We start from the raw sequence: 16,550 nt of genomic DNA, 5'->3' as shown, positions 1-16,550 counted from the left end.
GTAGTTTGTGGTGGTAGCTTATCAGACAACCTCTGGGTGCTGTTAAAAGGCACCTTCAGGTGTAAGACGTTTTGTTTCAACTAAAGCAATTACATTGGCATTGAAGTGCTGGAGTTGACTGCTACACTTTTAATTAAATTATATTAGTGGCTCTGATAATCGTGTCTCAGGGAGGTTTTACAAAGGCCTCTTTAAGTACACACCTTTTTCTTACAAATCTCACCTGTCCACAACTTATTGCTCTACTCATGATGCAGGTGTTTACACCTGCAAAATATTTTAACATTATTTTGCATAGTCCAGCACATCTCCTGAAAAGTCTAAACTCGGAAAGCTCGAAAAGAAATACACCACACATTTGCTCTTCCTGGCGTCATGTGCACAGAAATAAAATATCTGAACACAGTATACGCAGCTCTAACTTTCCATGCAGTGTCATTTTGTGCTGTAGATTAGAACCTGTTGGGTAATCGCACGATTCTGATGCTTTTCAGAATGCAGCTCGCAGAATTTGTTTTAGTCACTGCTGCTCTGCGGTGGCATTGGTGCACTAGATAGCAGACAAAGAACTCTAAATGCACCTCAGTTTTTTTTGCCACCGATAAATGAAAGTGGGCAATGTGCGGAACTGTAACTATCAGCAGCAAACCTCACTTACTGTGTTGCTATGTGGCTGCTGTTAGCAAATTCACATAATTACAGATGTTAGCAGAGTCTGACACACAGTGATGACTCTACTTCAACTCACTGTCTTTTTATTCAACATGCAGAGTTTATTGGTGGAGGAAAGCTTTTATTGGTAACAGCCATATATTTTTTTTCACCCTGCTTCCATTCTTTAGGCTGGACTCTATCCTCTGCACCTGGCTGCCAAAAATGGCCACACAGAAGTCGTCCGTTGCCTGTGCCTTGCTGGCTGTAATGTGGATCAAAAGAACAGGGTATGTTTCTCCCTCTCCACTAAACTGTGCCAAAGCAATGAAAAAAGACATGGCCCATATGTCTATAGGCTTTAAATCTCCAAGTGATAATTTTGTCCTTTTTTGGGTAAGTTTGCTGTTGATATTGTGAAGGAACTGTGTGAAACAGAACCCCTATGGCCGATTTCGGTTACCCTGGCATCAAAACTCAAATTCTTTGTAATACTAAAAGCATAGTGAGATCAGCTAGGCACGTTGTTTAAAAGATTTACTGCAGGAATAGATTCTGTTCGTTAAAGGTTGCAGCATGCTGTCTGTTTTGATGATGTGGTTCTTATGGCTCACCTGATAGAACAAGAACAAGATGGCCTAGTAATTTTCTCTGAAATGATGAAGCCTTAAAACAGTGTCTGAAACAAGGGTTTTTGGTTTGATAACCTTCTAATGTCTTTATGAGGGCAATGTGATATGTATATTACAATATCTGGTGTGGTTTATTTTTTTTTCCCCACACTCTTCCAGGATGGGATACCTGCAGAAATCACAGCTCTTGCTCAGGGGCACAGTCCCATTGGTGACCTGTTGAATCGACTGAGGAATGTAAGTAATGAAAGATGGGCACTGACATTGCTCACTGGCTGTAGAGCTAGAAAAGTAAGTTAGCCTGGAACACAGAGTTTACATGACCAGAAAAAGAAGGCACGCCTATTTTGGATGCGTAGTTCATTAGCATCCTATGTGAAATATGTTGTGTGACTTGTGTCAGATATGTGTTGCAGCATTCTTCCAAATTTTAACAAAAACGAAAATAAAAGCAGCAATAATGACTCAGATGAAGCAGTCTTGGTTTCATTTCATGCAATTCACCAATGTAAGAAAGCCCTGCCTCACTCTCAAAATACCTAACTAATCAGAACTTCAATTTTGAATGTTGTGCTGCTGAGCACAAGGACGCAGGTTCGATTCCCGGCCGCAGTGGCCACTTTTCTGATGGGGGCGAAAACCAAAAAACACCCGTGTGTTCGAGATTTCGGTGCACGTTAAATATACCTAGGTGGTCAAAATTAATCCGGAGCCCTCCACTACGGCGCGCCTTATCGCCTGCGTTGCTTCGGCGCGTTAAACCCTACAATCAAATCAATTTATTTGAATGCATGCAGTTTGTAGATAAAATTTTTGTAGCTTTAGCTTTTTAGCCTTAATTTAGCCTTTTTAGCCTTTAGCTTTCATTGCTCACATGCCACATTAATACAGCATTACGGTTCTCTTATGGAGCCAATATGTGAATGATCGACGTATGAATCAGAATCTCTAAGGTGCACTTCACATGCCTGGCTGTTTTTGTTGTGCCATTCTCTAACCGCCAATGTGGCTGCTTCCTCCGTCTCCCCCCATAGGAACAACTGAAAGAGGAGTACATAGCCCAGATGATACCGGGCACGCAGCCGCTGTCCAGGATAAAGCTCAAGGTGTTCGGCCACAGTGGGGTGGGCAAGACAACACTTCTGGAGTCGCTCAAGTGCGGCTACTTCAGCAGCTGGTTTCGACGCTCCAAGACGTCTCCAACGTCACCAAAGCCAAAGCCCAGTATGTGAAACAGCTCACCTAAGTGTGTCCGTTCGTGAATCTGAAGTGAGTGTGTGTAGGTAGAGGAGAGAGGCTTCAAGGAAGGATCGAAATTGACCCCCAAGTCAACAGATCAAAGCGGTAAAGAGTTGCACCTAGTAAAGAGTTTCAGTTTTGGGCCCCTTGACCCGTTGAATTTCTTAGCGTTGTCCGGAAGTGCCCTTCACCGACCGTATGCAGCACATTGGGAGCACAGTGCAGTCTTCGTATGTGATTAGCATCAATGTAGTTATCACATATCAAAATAACGCACATTTATTCACTTTGTTCCCATTGATGAGTCTGTGGAAATTCTCACCATTGGCTTATAGGTGTCTGGTGTGATTGTGCTCACATCGGTGAATGGCATTCAGGTTAAATGGTATGGCAGTGGCATCTGCTCTCTAAGTAGCGAAGTGCTCCTCCTACAGTTATTTGAGCCGGGTGAATGCAGCTTGCTGGCAACAAAGTGTTTGAGCACTAGTATTTGTGATTTAGGATGAACATTTCATTGGGTACAGAAACCAGCGTATGGTACGCTGAACACCTGTCTGAATTCCTGTGTTCTACACCAGTCCGCACACTGTGTGTGAGCGCTACCTTGAAGTTTAAAACAGCACCTTGGGCTTGAGGCACAATGGAGAAAAGTAAAAAGTTAAAGAGGCTGTGTCACATCAGCTGTGTTTTGTTGCATTTTGCTTAAAATTAACACATCAGATGTAGCCACCAGTCGGCATGTTGTCATGCGACGTGGCAGCGGCCATGATGTTTCATAAACTTCAAATGGTATCTGATGCTAACAGGCTGTTCTTCCTGTCTTTATGATAGGAGCCTTTTGCCTTTGCATACAGACGAGTGAAATTGGAAGTGCGTTCTGAGTAGTTTCTGTTTTGTGTTGTAGTGGTGCAACAAGAAAGAAAGGGTAACCATGTAAAATTTAGTCTGAGTGAGCCAACATGAGTGTACGTTCATCTAGAAAGCAGCGCAAGGAAAGAGGAAGACAGAGATAGGGTAAACACAAACACGGCGGTGACTCGCAACTGAGGATTTTAAGGAAGGAAAACAGCCATACTTATACTGTAAATCACTGAAAACACAAACAAGAATGAGAAGAAACATGAATGAGAAAAAACACGAGAAACACAAACATTCTTGTTTGTATTTCTGGTCATGTACAGTATAATTGTGGCTGTTTTCCTTCTCTAAAATCTTCAATTGCGAGTCAGAGCCATGTTTGTCTTTACCCTATCTTTGTCTTTGCCTTTCTTTGCGCTGTTTTCACCATGAGCATAGACCAATTGCCCAGTTTGCCACACTCGTAAACATAACTGTAGTCAGAACGTCAGAGACAATTTTAAATTGAGCAGAAGAGACCAATATGACTTCATCTACTAAAAGCAGTCAAATGTGCACAATTTCCTCATATTCTGTTTTGCGCCCGTCTAAGCATAAAGTTTACACACTCAAATTTGATAAAGGTATTTTTAAAAGCTCCAATTTCATCTTTTTAAGCCTGTGGTTTTTAGGTCATTTCTTTTCCTGTTTTAAAAGCATTGAACACTTTTGCAGGAAGACAGTACCTGTAAGCCTTCTGCATTGGAGCTCTGTTATCCTCAACAGGACTAGTTAATTTAGCAAAACAGTTGTCGTACTTAACATTTACATTTCTACCAATTTTTATCTGCTTTGTTGAGATAAGCTTTCAATCTAGTTATCATGAACATGTAGTTCACTAGCTGGATTCGTTGGCTTGTGCCTAACAAAATCATTTCGCTGTCTCTGTGTGGTTAGTGCTGTCCATTCTGCCATTTTTCCGTGCAGCGTCAGGACCCCACAGCAGCCGATCCAGCACGCCAGCGATGGACGAGTACACGATTGATACGGACAGTGAGAACAACATCAGGACCGTCGACCTCAACGACATGGCTGAGCTGAGCGAATACAAGAAGTCGACGACACCGCCCGCCCTTCTCATCTCCAGTTGCATGGACATGGATGGCTCACAGCCCCTGTTTTCCGAGACGACAAATCCCAACTACACACGGGGCATTGATGTGCAACAGGTTCGTAGAACACAGGCTAATACTCATACTACACGAGTGTTTAAAAGGCCATTTGAGTCTAACGGCCTTCAAAATTTCAAATGTCATTCGAACTGGAAGGAGTTCAGCCAATTTACACGATGATTCTGAAAGGCAGTTGAAAGTTTCTGCATTCACCCGCAATGTTTTGGTGTCGCCGTTGCTGCCCAGTTTGCGTTTCCATAACTTGGCGAAAAAAAATTTAATGTCAGGGCAAAAAGCACCTTTGTGAGCGATAAAACTGAATATACCTAACCTACATACACAAGTACAACGTGCACAAAATAGCTATTTTTTTTCAGTTGTTTTTTCACCACTGGTGTTGAGAGTACCAAGTTACTTTGTAATCATAGACGGAGTCATAGTAAACAAAGACAAAAGAAAAATGATTAAGAGTGTGCCCTTTAAAAACCACGTCTTACTCGAAACAATGTTTTACCCATTTTTGTATATACGGCATGCACAAACTGTGTGCGAGAGTACAAACGTTTGCGTTTCAAAGGCCTTTGAGATTCTCAAAGGTTGGTTATCGTGCTCCTTTGACTCAAATCCCATTTCAACCAAATGCCTCTGAAAAACGTCATGTAGCAGCTCAAAGGTATGAGTCAAATGACATTCGATTCAAAGGCCTTTGAAACGCTTATGTAGCACGGGTATAACTTGGTGAAGAATCATAAGGCGTGGCAAAGGCAGACTCCACCCTTTACTAGCTAACATTCTTTTCCCGTATAATGTTTGACACCTTTACAAGTGGTCATTACATCATTTTTTAATGATGAATGTGTTTTGCTCCTGGTGGAACCAATTTAGGTGGGCTCAATGGAAGTGTGTAGTAGAACTCTGGAAATACATTCCTCATTGATGCTTCTTTCCGGTCATTACTTCAAAGTGAGCTTGGTCCTGCTGTAATATCTGCAGTTTAATGCATGTTCACATAATACATTTTTCAAGGTTGTGTGTTTTTTGTTGGCAGTTTCTTTAAAAACAATGTTTGATAATGAAAACAGTCATGTTGTGAATCACTATACTATGTTACAACTCAAGAACGGCACCACCTCATGTAGCGTATCACTCCGCCAAAGCGCCGGACCCGTGACGTCAGTGCGCGTGCGTTTTGAAAGGGGTTTGCTATGAATGCGTGATATCGTCTGCCTTGTCTCACGCAGTTTGTTTGTCGTCACTGGAAGTCCAAAAAATCACGGGAATGGCTCACGCCATGTTCAAAGTATTCCCAGTAACGCCCTACTTGCGCCGCGCAGAGAAACATCCGGCTACGGTGATAAGGCACAGCGGCAACTTCTGGTGCCGTTCTTAAGTTTTCACCGAATATAACAGTTTCTGCAGCTTGTATAATAATCCTATTTAATATTACCTTTAGTTATAAAGCAACTTTTCTATTCAGAATACCAGTGGCATTCTTTCTTTTGACTAAATTTAATAAAGCTGCCACATTTGTACTGCAGTAACTGTTGCTGAAAGCAATGGTTCTTAAGAATTGAAACCAAGGTAAAGGAATTCCAGATTTCTTCCATAAGAAGTTGTGTAGGAGGCGCACGGAAACGCAGTGCATTCATAGCCGCATCATATCCCAGTCATGTCCATTTGCGTCGCTTTGGGTATCTTGCACGGAGCAAGGTTGTCCCGATGCAAGTCCCAAAATGTCCCTGTTGGCTTGAGTATTGCCGATCATGCATTCAGGGGCATGTGCCGTTATAACGAAGCCTACAGTGTAGATCCCGAGTCCCCAGTTGCGTAGTCACTGTGCCCATTCAGTTCACCATCACGTGCTCACTACCGTATTTACTCGCATAATCCTCGCACTTTTTTTTCGGAAAAGTCAATGTGAAGTTAGGGGTGCGAGAATTATGCAGGGGAAAAAAATCCGGTGCACACTGTTGCCAATTTGCCTTCTGCCAATCCCACTAAATGTAGCGGTTGTTTTTTGTATATGTAAGCTCAGTGTTGCCAACAGCAGATATTTCTTTTTATCTTATCATAAACAGTCTCCCGTTGATCAGCGATCATGAAGTTGCCACCAGGCACGCCGAAGTGCCTGCCTGCGGCGCGGTTGCCGTGTTCGATCGCGTACTCTATCGCTTTAAATTTGAAAGCGGCAGTGTAGCTGGCGTTCTTCCCCATGGTGAAACGGCACCAAGCACAAAACAAACAGATCGGCACCAAGCATAAAACAAAGCGATCAAAAAGATCTCATAATGGCAGCGAGCTATCCACCACTGACGCGAGTGACTCACTGACTGCTGCTGCTCAACGACGGCGACACGACAACACGACAGCGGGCTGCGCGAACGCCGTCTAGTTGCGCGCACGCGAAACCGGCTCAAGGATAGTGTGAGTAGCGTGTTAGGGCGCCTGTTAGGGAGTAGCCATGCAGGTTAGGGCGCCTGGATGGCCTTGAATACACAGCGCTCTCTGCCGAACGGAGAGGCGGCGGGGGAGGGCACGTGTTGGAGAGCGCGTGCACCATGCGGGTTTCGCGAGGAGGCAACTTTCGCCGCTGCAAAGTTGGGGGTGCGAGGATTATGCGAGTAACCAAAAAATCCAAGTTTTGCTGGCTCACATTAGGGGTGCGAGGATTACGCGAGTGCGAGGATTACACGAGTAAATACGGTACTTAGTCTCCACATAGTAGTCCAGTATGTAGGAGTGTTCTACCAGAGCCATTACGTATGCCAATGAATAGCTACTTAGACCTCGCTTCATAGTTCTTTCTCCAACCATATTGGGCAGGTTGCGGTAGCATGAAACAATTGCTGTCTGGGCAGAAGCTCTGCCCATACAGATGTGTTTACCCAGTCTTGTGACATATGGCATGACTGAGTATGGCCATACAGGTAGTTTGTAATGTGTAGGCTACCGCAGATGCAGTGTTCACTAACTTTCTCGTGCCCCTCATGCCAGTAGTAAAGAAATATGCAGTGAATATGCAGTACACACTTATAATGCATGAAAAAAGCCTGCAAAACAGCGCCACTTATCTCTTCATGGTTTCAAGACCTTGGCTAAGTATGTTAGCCTTCGCAGGGCTGTCCATCTTTTCATCAAGCCTGTAGCTTGATGGACCTTTGAACCCAACAAGGAAGTTTTTGAGTCGGTTCATCTTTTTGCACTTGCTTGGAGCTTCCGTAGTTAGACACCCAAAACCATAGTTTTTGTACTGTTTGGCCTAGACAAGTAAACGACTAACATGATCGCTCCCTTTTGTAAATTGCAGCAGTCAGCGTGAGTACCACCCTCTATGAAGAAATGCAAGTGCATGTTAAAGCCATTGCATGGGGCACCCTCTCGCACAGGCGACCGTGTCCGGCGTGGGCGACCTGAGTGTGTGGGAGTTCTCCGGCCATGAGCCGTACCTGATGCTGTACGACCACTTTGTGGGCAACGCCCACTGCCTCCACCTGGTGGTGTTCAGCCTCGCCGACCCCGTGCAAGTGCAGATTCGGCAGGTCTGCTTCTGGCTGGCCTACCTGCAGGCCAGGGCACCACCTGTCGAACCCCTGGGTGAGGAGGGTGCGCTCGCGTACCCCGCTCCCTTCTTGTAGCGATGATGTACTGCTGGTTTGAAAATCGGTAGTTTGTTCACATTGCACATATTTCACGATGACAGCTTAGAGTTCAATTTTCTTTGATCGAATGCTTTAGTTTTACAGTTACGATGATAAAAACTGGAGGACCTATGTAGTTTTCCATTCTATTGTAGATATGAAATTTTTTTTGTGGGTATAATGGCTACATTCAAATTTATTCGGCTTTTTATATTTGATTTTTTTATGGCTTTTGTAAAAAAACTGCTGGAGTGATTCAGCTGAACAAGGTACCAGTGAACTGTGCACAAATCAATGAGTGCAATAAGACTAGCAGCATCATTCTATTTGGTCTGTAGCAGAAGTCACAAATGTTTGAAGTTTGGGATTTGATGGCAAAACCGCTTTTTCTGGTTCCCACCTTCCCAGCCCAAACTTCAAATGGTCGTAACTTTTGCTGCAGACCAGATAGAATGATACTGTTAGCCTTAGTGCATTCCTTGATTTTGGCACAGTTCGCTGATACTTTGTTCAGTTGCATCACTTCAGCAGTTTTTTTACAAAAGCTGTCAGAAAACCAAATAGTATAAAGTACGAATAAATTTGAATGTAGCCGTTTTACACAAAAACAAATTTTATATCTACAATCAGAATGAAAAACTAGATATGTCTTTCAATTTTTACCATCGCAACTGTAAAAATAAACATTTTTGGTTTAAGACCAGTGTGCTCCCTTAAACTAGAAAATAGGTTTGCATTTGATTTTGGAAAACTGTGAACATTGTGCATGCCTGCGAAATTCGATGTTATGTGGTAAATATATCTAGTGTTGTACATTGGCTGCAGTCCACATTGGCTGCTGCTAGGATGAAAGAAAAGTAGGGCAAGGAAACAGAGTTTTCAATTCCGCTGTGAGGACACAGATCCAAGGGGAAAATGGGGCATACAAAGCTTATGTGCAGCTCGCTGCCTCACACTGGCCAGTCTAGGATTGTTGGTTGTTCATTCATTCTGTCCAAGTGAAGGAAAGCAAGTATAAAAATTCTGCGATGCATGCAAAATTTGATCTACACAGTTCTTTATCACGAGTGTGGTATTCGAAGCCTTATGCTGCTACCCCAAGGTCACACGTTTGATTCCTAACTGGTACTGGTTCTTGATCAAATGCGGGCAGAGTTAAAGAAAATGCCTGCATGTGTAAGAGCAAACAAACAAACCTGGTGTTCAATCTAAATTCTTTCATAATCATGACCATGTAATTTCTTCGGCACAATAAGTGAGATTGACTTTTTTGAAATCTTTAAACTATGAGGCTTGGGGGTTACGTAAGTGCCACAACTGATAATGCAAATTTCTCAGGTGCATTATAGACAGGAACCGCTGAAAATATCAGCACGTTGTAACAAGCCAAGGGGACAAATAAATACATACAAGACTGTTCAGTTTTGAAGGTCATATTTTGGATCATTTATATAATTTGTTGTGTGATCTGCAGTGCTGATTTCTCATTGATTGAGACTTTTTGTGCGTTTAAAGGCCAACTGCACTCAAAATTTCGACCACTTGAAAACACTGTTTCCGTATAGTCTGCGTAGAAAGAGAGCAAGATGCAAAATACAACAGCTGAAGTGCGTGCGTGGACGCCGCAAGTGGTCAGCAAAAATCTGCGATTTTGAAACCGAAATTTAGGAGAGCCTGGCCATTAAAATGACGTTGCAGCCGGCAAGCGAGTGGCCGGACAGTCAGCAGCTCGGGAGCAAGCCTGAACACAAGCTCTACGCGTGCACGGGGCAGCAAATGGTGAAGTGTTCGCAGCAGAGCTCGACCGGTTCTCCAGCTGCGTGGCTGGCCAAAGAAAAAAGCCCCTGTCTGCTGGAGTGTCACAGGCGCGTCATGGCTGTTTACGCGATCCGCCGGCAGGTGCAGCCTGGCCTGCGGCGGATCTTTTTTAAACGCTTCTGGCTGATTAACGCGGCATGTTACAGGGCTACCACTCGTGTCCCAGCTGATTCGGTGGTACTTACCACTCATTAAAAGTAAATTTGGTTGAGGTGAAATTTGAGTGCAGTAACTACCTAAGACGGAACAGGTCTTTAGCTTGTTCTGGGCATTTATTTTAACGTTTTGTGCTTGTAACTGATACAGCCGCCCACGCCCTTCCTCGCAGGAATGGGGGGCAAGAGTGCATCTCCTCTGCGAGTGGCACTGGTGGCCACGCACGCCGACGTCTGTGCCAACAACACCTTCAGAAACCAGAACTTTGACCTGCAGCAGCAGCAGAGCAACGCCGAGGGCGACAGCAGAATCGTCCTGGCGGCGGCCCGAGAGCGGTTCCAGCACGTGTTCGACCTTCACGAGAACGTGTTCGTCATGGATGCTCAAGTTGTTGGCTCGCAGAGCATGAAGTTTCTCAAGCAATACCTCTCCAACAACAGGAACAAAATTATTCAGGTATAAACGCATGCCAATTGTAGCATATTAATGAACCTGTACCATGCCTCGGTTGGCAGGGTTTTTTGTCAGACTTGGTGCATCAAAACTGAATGAATGTTCATACATCTAGCACATATGGTGAGTTTTTTTATAGCTGTCTGGTGACACCACAAAGCTGGAGTTATTACATCATTTTGCAGTTGAAATAATTAGGTTCCTTGACACACGACTTTAAATCAATGTGGGCAACACGGCTTAAGGAGGACTTACCTGTTAACAACTTCATGACCCACGGGCTTAAGAACCATCGGACGCCAATGCGAAAAGTTTTACAAATACATAGAAATGTTCACAATGGCTTAGTTTTCTTATTTTGGAAATATTTTCCCTCTGTACTGAAATAAAGACTTAAAGCACTCGCTTGCTGGACAGCTAGTGCTATCTAGGGAAAGCTAGATACACGATAATGTGTTTCTTGTTAATTTTTATTTTATTAAAGAAGTAATCTGTTTCAAAAAGAAGCAAACTAGGCCGTTAAGAGCATTTCTATGTGTTTGTAAAACTTTTTGTATTGGTACATGGTGCTTTTTAAGCTCGTGAGTCATGAATTCCAAAGTCCCATAGGAATGTGGTCAGGTGAGTCCCCTTAAGGCCGAAGGGTTCTGTGAGTTCCCTAAAAGGTGTGAGAGGCAAACACTGCATGTTAGTTGTGAGCAATAAAATGGCACTGCATTCAAATAAGTTGGTACAGCAAATACCTTACAGCACCTAGTAATCAGTGTAGACAATATACAACTTGAGCTCCATGCTCGAGCCTAAAAGTCTGAAACTAACCTTCAGTTTAAATGCATCTGGCCATCATTTCCTGGCACTTCTGTGGTTCATTTCCTTGGCAGTAAGGCATTGCCCTATTGGCGGTGAGCGCGATCACGGGCGGCACTGCGAAGCGCACCTCCGTGACATCGGCTTAGGGATTCTCGCATTTGTCGTCAGCTTCACTCGGGCTCACTCTCCGTGCTGTATCTTTGCGTTTGATTGACGTCTGACGCTTGCCCGTGCCTGATTTTGCGTGTGCGCAACTTTTTATCATAATAATATACTTAAAATCGCATACACTAGCTCAAGGAAAGAAGAATGTAGAAGAAAGGCAGGAAAGTTAACCTGGCTAGAGCCGAGTTTGCTATCCTGCACGTGGGAAAGGGGAAATGGGCAAAAAAGAGAGAGCAAAAAAAAGGAAAAGTTGGACCAGACACATATGCCCAGCACTGAGGCACTTGACAGTGATTGACACTGGAGGCTCTCACTCTACAGCCTAGTGTTCAAGTTCGTCGCCCGTAGAAAACGTAATAGTTCCTTAGTCGCCTTCTGAGCGGATGACTGAGAAGGCCAGTGGCACAGAATCTTCTCCTCCGAAAATGGCCGCCGAGAGTCCAGGTTCCTCAGCGCTGACGACAGCTTTTTTCTTTCAGCCGTACACTAGCTCAAGGTGTAAACTAGTTCAAGGTGTGAGTTAAAGTATAGTTTTGGATACCACTACGGAAGAAGCACTGCCGGCGTTGCCCCATTCCTTGCGGAGCCGGTCCTGTGCGGAGCGTGAAGAGTTGGAGCTGGGCGTCGGCGTCTGTATTAAGCAATCTTTCGAACAAAAGGAACAGCCAGCTGCTAGTAACCGACAACAGCGAAAATATAAGACCGAAACAAATTCCAGCCCTTCGGGGCTGTCGGTTTTGGCAGAAGGCATTACGATTTTCGTTTATCATATGCAAGGTAAAACAGTTTTTGCAACCTTGCCGAACGCTCGAAAGTATTGTATCACATCACTTTATGTTGTCATGGCATGAAAGTATGCTGACATGCACTATGGGCTGCAAAAACTGTATGTTTAGTTCCAAATAGCCCCCTGTGTAAATAGGCACGTGCTGGTTTTATACCAGGCTTCTAACCAGTATGGGGGTTTATTGAGCAGAGCGCGTCACGTTTACGGTAAAGATTAACACTGTTTGTTCAGGCTTGGAGGGATAGTTCGGCACATTTCCCACAGCCATATCATCCCAATATTTAGGTGTGCGTTATAGGAAAGCTGTACTCAAGAGGATGCGGAGGAGGAGGTTGAGGAGGAGGAAGAGGAAGAGCTTTAACAGTAAAGCCGAGCTGATTAGTGGGCCAGGTCTTCAGTCCAGGACAAGAGAGCAAGAGTAATTTTCTTCAATTCATAGAACGCCATCCCGAGTAGACCAGGATTTGTTCTTTACGCGTGGAAGGGTTGGAAAACAATAAAGAGCTGCTTGGAAATATGCATTGGTTTCGATTCTTGTAATACATGCACGTATACTATTTATTATGTTTGTTAGCGAGTATATCAAGCCTTCAACACTGTAATCATGTCATAATTGTCCAGGTTAAGAGTCAGTTCATTATGATAGTAATGGTAATTAGGATCACAAAAGCCACCTTCGAATACTCTGGACAACATTGTCTTGGGCGCTATCGCGGTGGCTTAGCACAAACCTTCTCATTGTATTTGAATCTGAAAAAAAAACACGCACTGCGGATATTTCTTGCACGCCGCCATAATGAAAGCCAATTTGTGAAGGAGGGAATGCATTCCATGCAGCCTGCAGAAAATATCCACACGATCTTTGTGAGCCTCCTAAACATCCCCAAACCAACTAATAAGAAGTTGATGACGGCGCAGAAAAATTAATGCGTTGGGCACAGAAAAAAAACATTAATCTGATACAAGTCCACAACAACGAAAGAAATAGAAGACAGCTGTTTCATTTCCTGCTGTGCGATGGGCATGGAAGGGTCTGCTGCTTGGTACGTAGCATTAGACTGTTAAGTCTTCATAAGCACATCTCAAAAATACTGTAGGGAAGCCTACGCATTTTGAATACTTATCAAGGCACTCTGAGTGTTGAACCTCGCGAATAAACTAGAAAGGACAAGTTACACACGATCCTCTGACCTATAATCTAAAAAAAGTTGTTCTCTCTCTCCTCGTGTGTTGCAAACTTGTGGAGGATACAGCTTGAAATTATTCAGATATGTCAGGAGCTGGAAGAAATAACTGAATTGCTAGAAATATGCTTTTTAACGCATTAAAGCATCAAAGCTGGCGATTTTAGTACAGGCAGTGCTGCCCCTCACAAGAGGAGTGTAGCAGACGACAGGGGCGCGAGTGCCTAAGCCGACGTCAGAGCCAGGGGGCACCACTCAAACATCCCACCGCCAATTGCTGTATGAAACAAACGAATTAACTTTTATAACCTTCCATATTGATCACCTGAAGTGCTTCGCATGTAACCTACGGTACAAAAATTAGACAGATGCGGAGTCGATCACATCAGCCACACGTCTTTAACGACAGTAAAGCTGTAAGATTACCTGTTGTGAATTGACTGGCTCATATCAATATGGTCCATGTTTTTGGTTATACTGGGTGGTTAACTGGGTTTATTAAAGCTCAGATAGAGACAGTGCGTACCACATGGCTGTAAGATAGAAGTGAAAGGCACAGATGAAACCTTATGCGTCGTCTGCTCAAAGTTCACCATGCCCCACCAAAGGGAGGTCACCGTGGAGAGGAAACTCGCGGGGCCTTTCGTTGGGGGCTGTTCCCGGTGGCTTGGTTTCGCATGCAGTGTGGGGCCTGGCTTCTACGCACTCGGCTTGGCTACGTGGTGCCATCTGCTACAGTCGAACCCTGCAATAACAAATCCACCGGAGAAAGCCATAAAATTCTCTTTTGCGGGACTTTCGTTGCTGCGAGAATGAAACAAAAACGATCGGAAAATTGCCCGCAAGCTGAAAATTTATTTTCAAAAGTCGGTTATATTACTTTGCGAGCCTTACCTTGCAGTGACTTCACGGCTAAGCCCTCACACAAGAAGGGCTTCATTGCTAGTCGTGCATGCCTAAGAATTACCGAATCGTGTCAGATGCATCCAAAACGCCCCGTGGGTTCGCCTTCTCTGCACGTTTTTCTCCCTGGTCCTCTGCACCGAGTATGTCCGAGCATGAAAGTGAAGTCCAGCTTCTTCTGTTGATGAACTTTGCCAGACAGTGGCACCTTGTTGTTCCAATGCTGTCTACAAAACTAAGTGAGCACCACTTTGTTGTCGTCCAGAAAGGCGACAGTCGTTACAGTTTTGTTTTGCACATGTACGCTATTAGAGAGTGGCTTCCTTGCTTTCCAAAAATGGTAGAGCGAGCTGCAGATGGTTCCAAACTCATCGGCGCTATCCTCCCTTTTTCCACTTCGGCCACTGAATTGGGCAATGATGACTGCCTTATCTTGTATCAATAAAAACTTTCACTTCTGATTGAGAGCAAATGTGCCGATTGCTGCACACACAACGAACTCGCGTGCGCTGTTCGGCGGTAGCCGGCTAGCGGTAGCCGTGAGCCATGAGTCCCCATATGTTGCCCCCTGGGGGTGTCGCTGCGAGGCTGCCTTTACAACCACCTGTTGCACGGTCTTCTTAGTAAACAAACATGGCGGCAGCCATGCAAGCGGGCTGTAGCAGAAGTTTACACTCTTTGAGCCTCAAAAAATGCGCTTCAGCACTTTTTGGACACTGTTAGCCTCAAATGGGTAGATGAAATGCCGACCGAACTTGCAGCAAATTTCGTTAATATGGGATCACTTTCCAAAAACATTTCGTTGCTGCGAGATATGAAATACATAAGCTTCTATGGACGTTCACCCAGAGAATCCGAAAATATTTTGGTGCCGCGGGAATTTCGTACTCGTGGGATTTCGTTATAGTTAACAGCTTAAACCTTTTCTTTTTACTTCTTCTTGCAGGGGCTCCCCAAGAGTACGGGCTTCCTGGAGTCCATGGTGGGGCACCTCCCCAACTGGCGCAAGTCGTCCCCTTCATTCCCGGTGCTGTCGTGGCGCCAGTTCATGGACATGGTGCACATTCAGGTGAACCCCCTGGCCGGAGAGGAGCACATGCGGGAGCTCATCCACCAGCTGCAGCTCATGGGGGAGGTGAGAGAGTTGCACCGACGATGCCCACAATATCTCGTAGCACAGTATATGCCGTGGCTTGAACTGGAACGGCGTACCAAGAAAATGGGAAGTCAATAGTTCTCTTTGAAATGTTCGTTCAGTCACACCAAAACACACACTGACATTACACTTCCTGCTTCCCGATTTTTTTTTTTTTTTTTTGTAGTCGGGGCCGCTGTACAATCTCGCGGTGTCTGTAAGTATCTGCAAGGTAAAGCTTTGCCTCCTTTCCGGTTAATGCGGAAGCGGATTACCTATTCAGTATGTCAAGAAGCCAGTAAGAGTGCACATCTCTGGTTATACTGTTCCGTTATTTATTCTGTCTTTGCGTAATATGTATTTCATACCTCCTTGGCTGTCTTGGGTATGGTTATTGCTTATACGGGGTCCTATTGGTGGCATGCTGCGTTGACCACACTTAAAGCCGGCTCAGTCAAACAGGCTTTTGTTTACTGAAGTACGTATGTCCGGTCCTGTCACCGCATTGAACCAGCTCTGCACTAACTTCCACAGTGCCGCAAATGGCTTGAGATAGAATAATAGAAGACAGCATAAATATGTGCTTGTTTGATCTGACATTTGCATTAACACTGAGTGCATTTACAAAATTCTTGCGGGAATAGATTGCTCAACGGGTACCATAAGGGACTGTATATGCTGCACAATGTGAGCGTAGAGGGCTTTAGAACAACGGGTACCATAAGGGACTGTATATGCTGCACAACGTGAGCGTAGAGGGCTTTAGAACAACGGGTACCATAAGGGACTGTATATGCTGCACAACGTGAGCGTAGAGGGCTTTAGAACAACGGGTACCATAAGGGACTGTATATGCTGCACAACGTGAGCGTAGAGGGCTTTAGAACAACGGGTACCATAAGGGACTGTATATGCTGCACAACGTGAGCGTAGAGGGCTTTAGAACAACGGGTACCATAAGGGACTGTAT

At 44.6% G+C, this 16,550-nt stretch overlaps 1 protein-coding gene across 6 annotated transcripts in view; it reads left to right on the top strand.

Annotated features, from left to right (window-relative positions):
* LOC144145633 (death-associated protein kinase 1-like) overlaps positions 1-16,550 on the top strand; it is a 140,674-nt gene that overhangs the window by 107,253 nt on the left and 16,871 nt on the right. For 4 of the 6 annotated variants that reach the window (XM_077677304.1, XM_077677308.1, XM_077677307.1 and 1 more), the window contains exons 9-15: positions 843-941; positions 1,443-1,520; positions 2,318-2,507; positions 4,317-4,588; positions 7,918-8,125; positions 10,316-10,599; positions 15,392-15,580. In XM_077677304.1, the coding sequence (XP_077533430.1) occupies positions 843-941; positions 1,443-1,520; positions 2,318-2,507; positions 4,317-4,588; positions 7,918-8,125; positions 10,316-10,599; positions 15,392-15,580 (1,320 nt within the window). The remainder of the gene's footprint in view (positions 1-842; positions 942-1,442; positions 1,521-2,317; positions 2,508-4,316; positions 4,589-7,917; positions 8,126-10,315; positions 10,600-15,391; positions 15,581-16,550) is intronic. The other 2 variants (XM_077677306.1, XM_077677305.1) reach the window with 1 other exon arrangement.

Source organism: Haemaphysalis longicornis, unplaced genomic scaffold, assembly GCF_048455015.1.
Source record: "Haemaphysalis longicornis isolate Haplotype H1 unplaced genomic scaffold, Haemaphysalis longicornis Haplotype H1 scaffold_7, whole genome shotgun sequence".
Classification (NCBI taxonomy): Eukaryota; Metazoa; Arthropoda; class Arachnida; order Ixodida; family Ixodidae; genus Haemaphysalis; species Haemaphysalis longicornis.
This window is presented reverse-complemented; position numbering and strand designations above follow the sequence as displayed.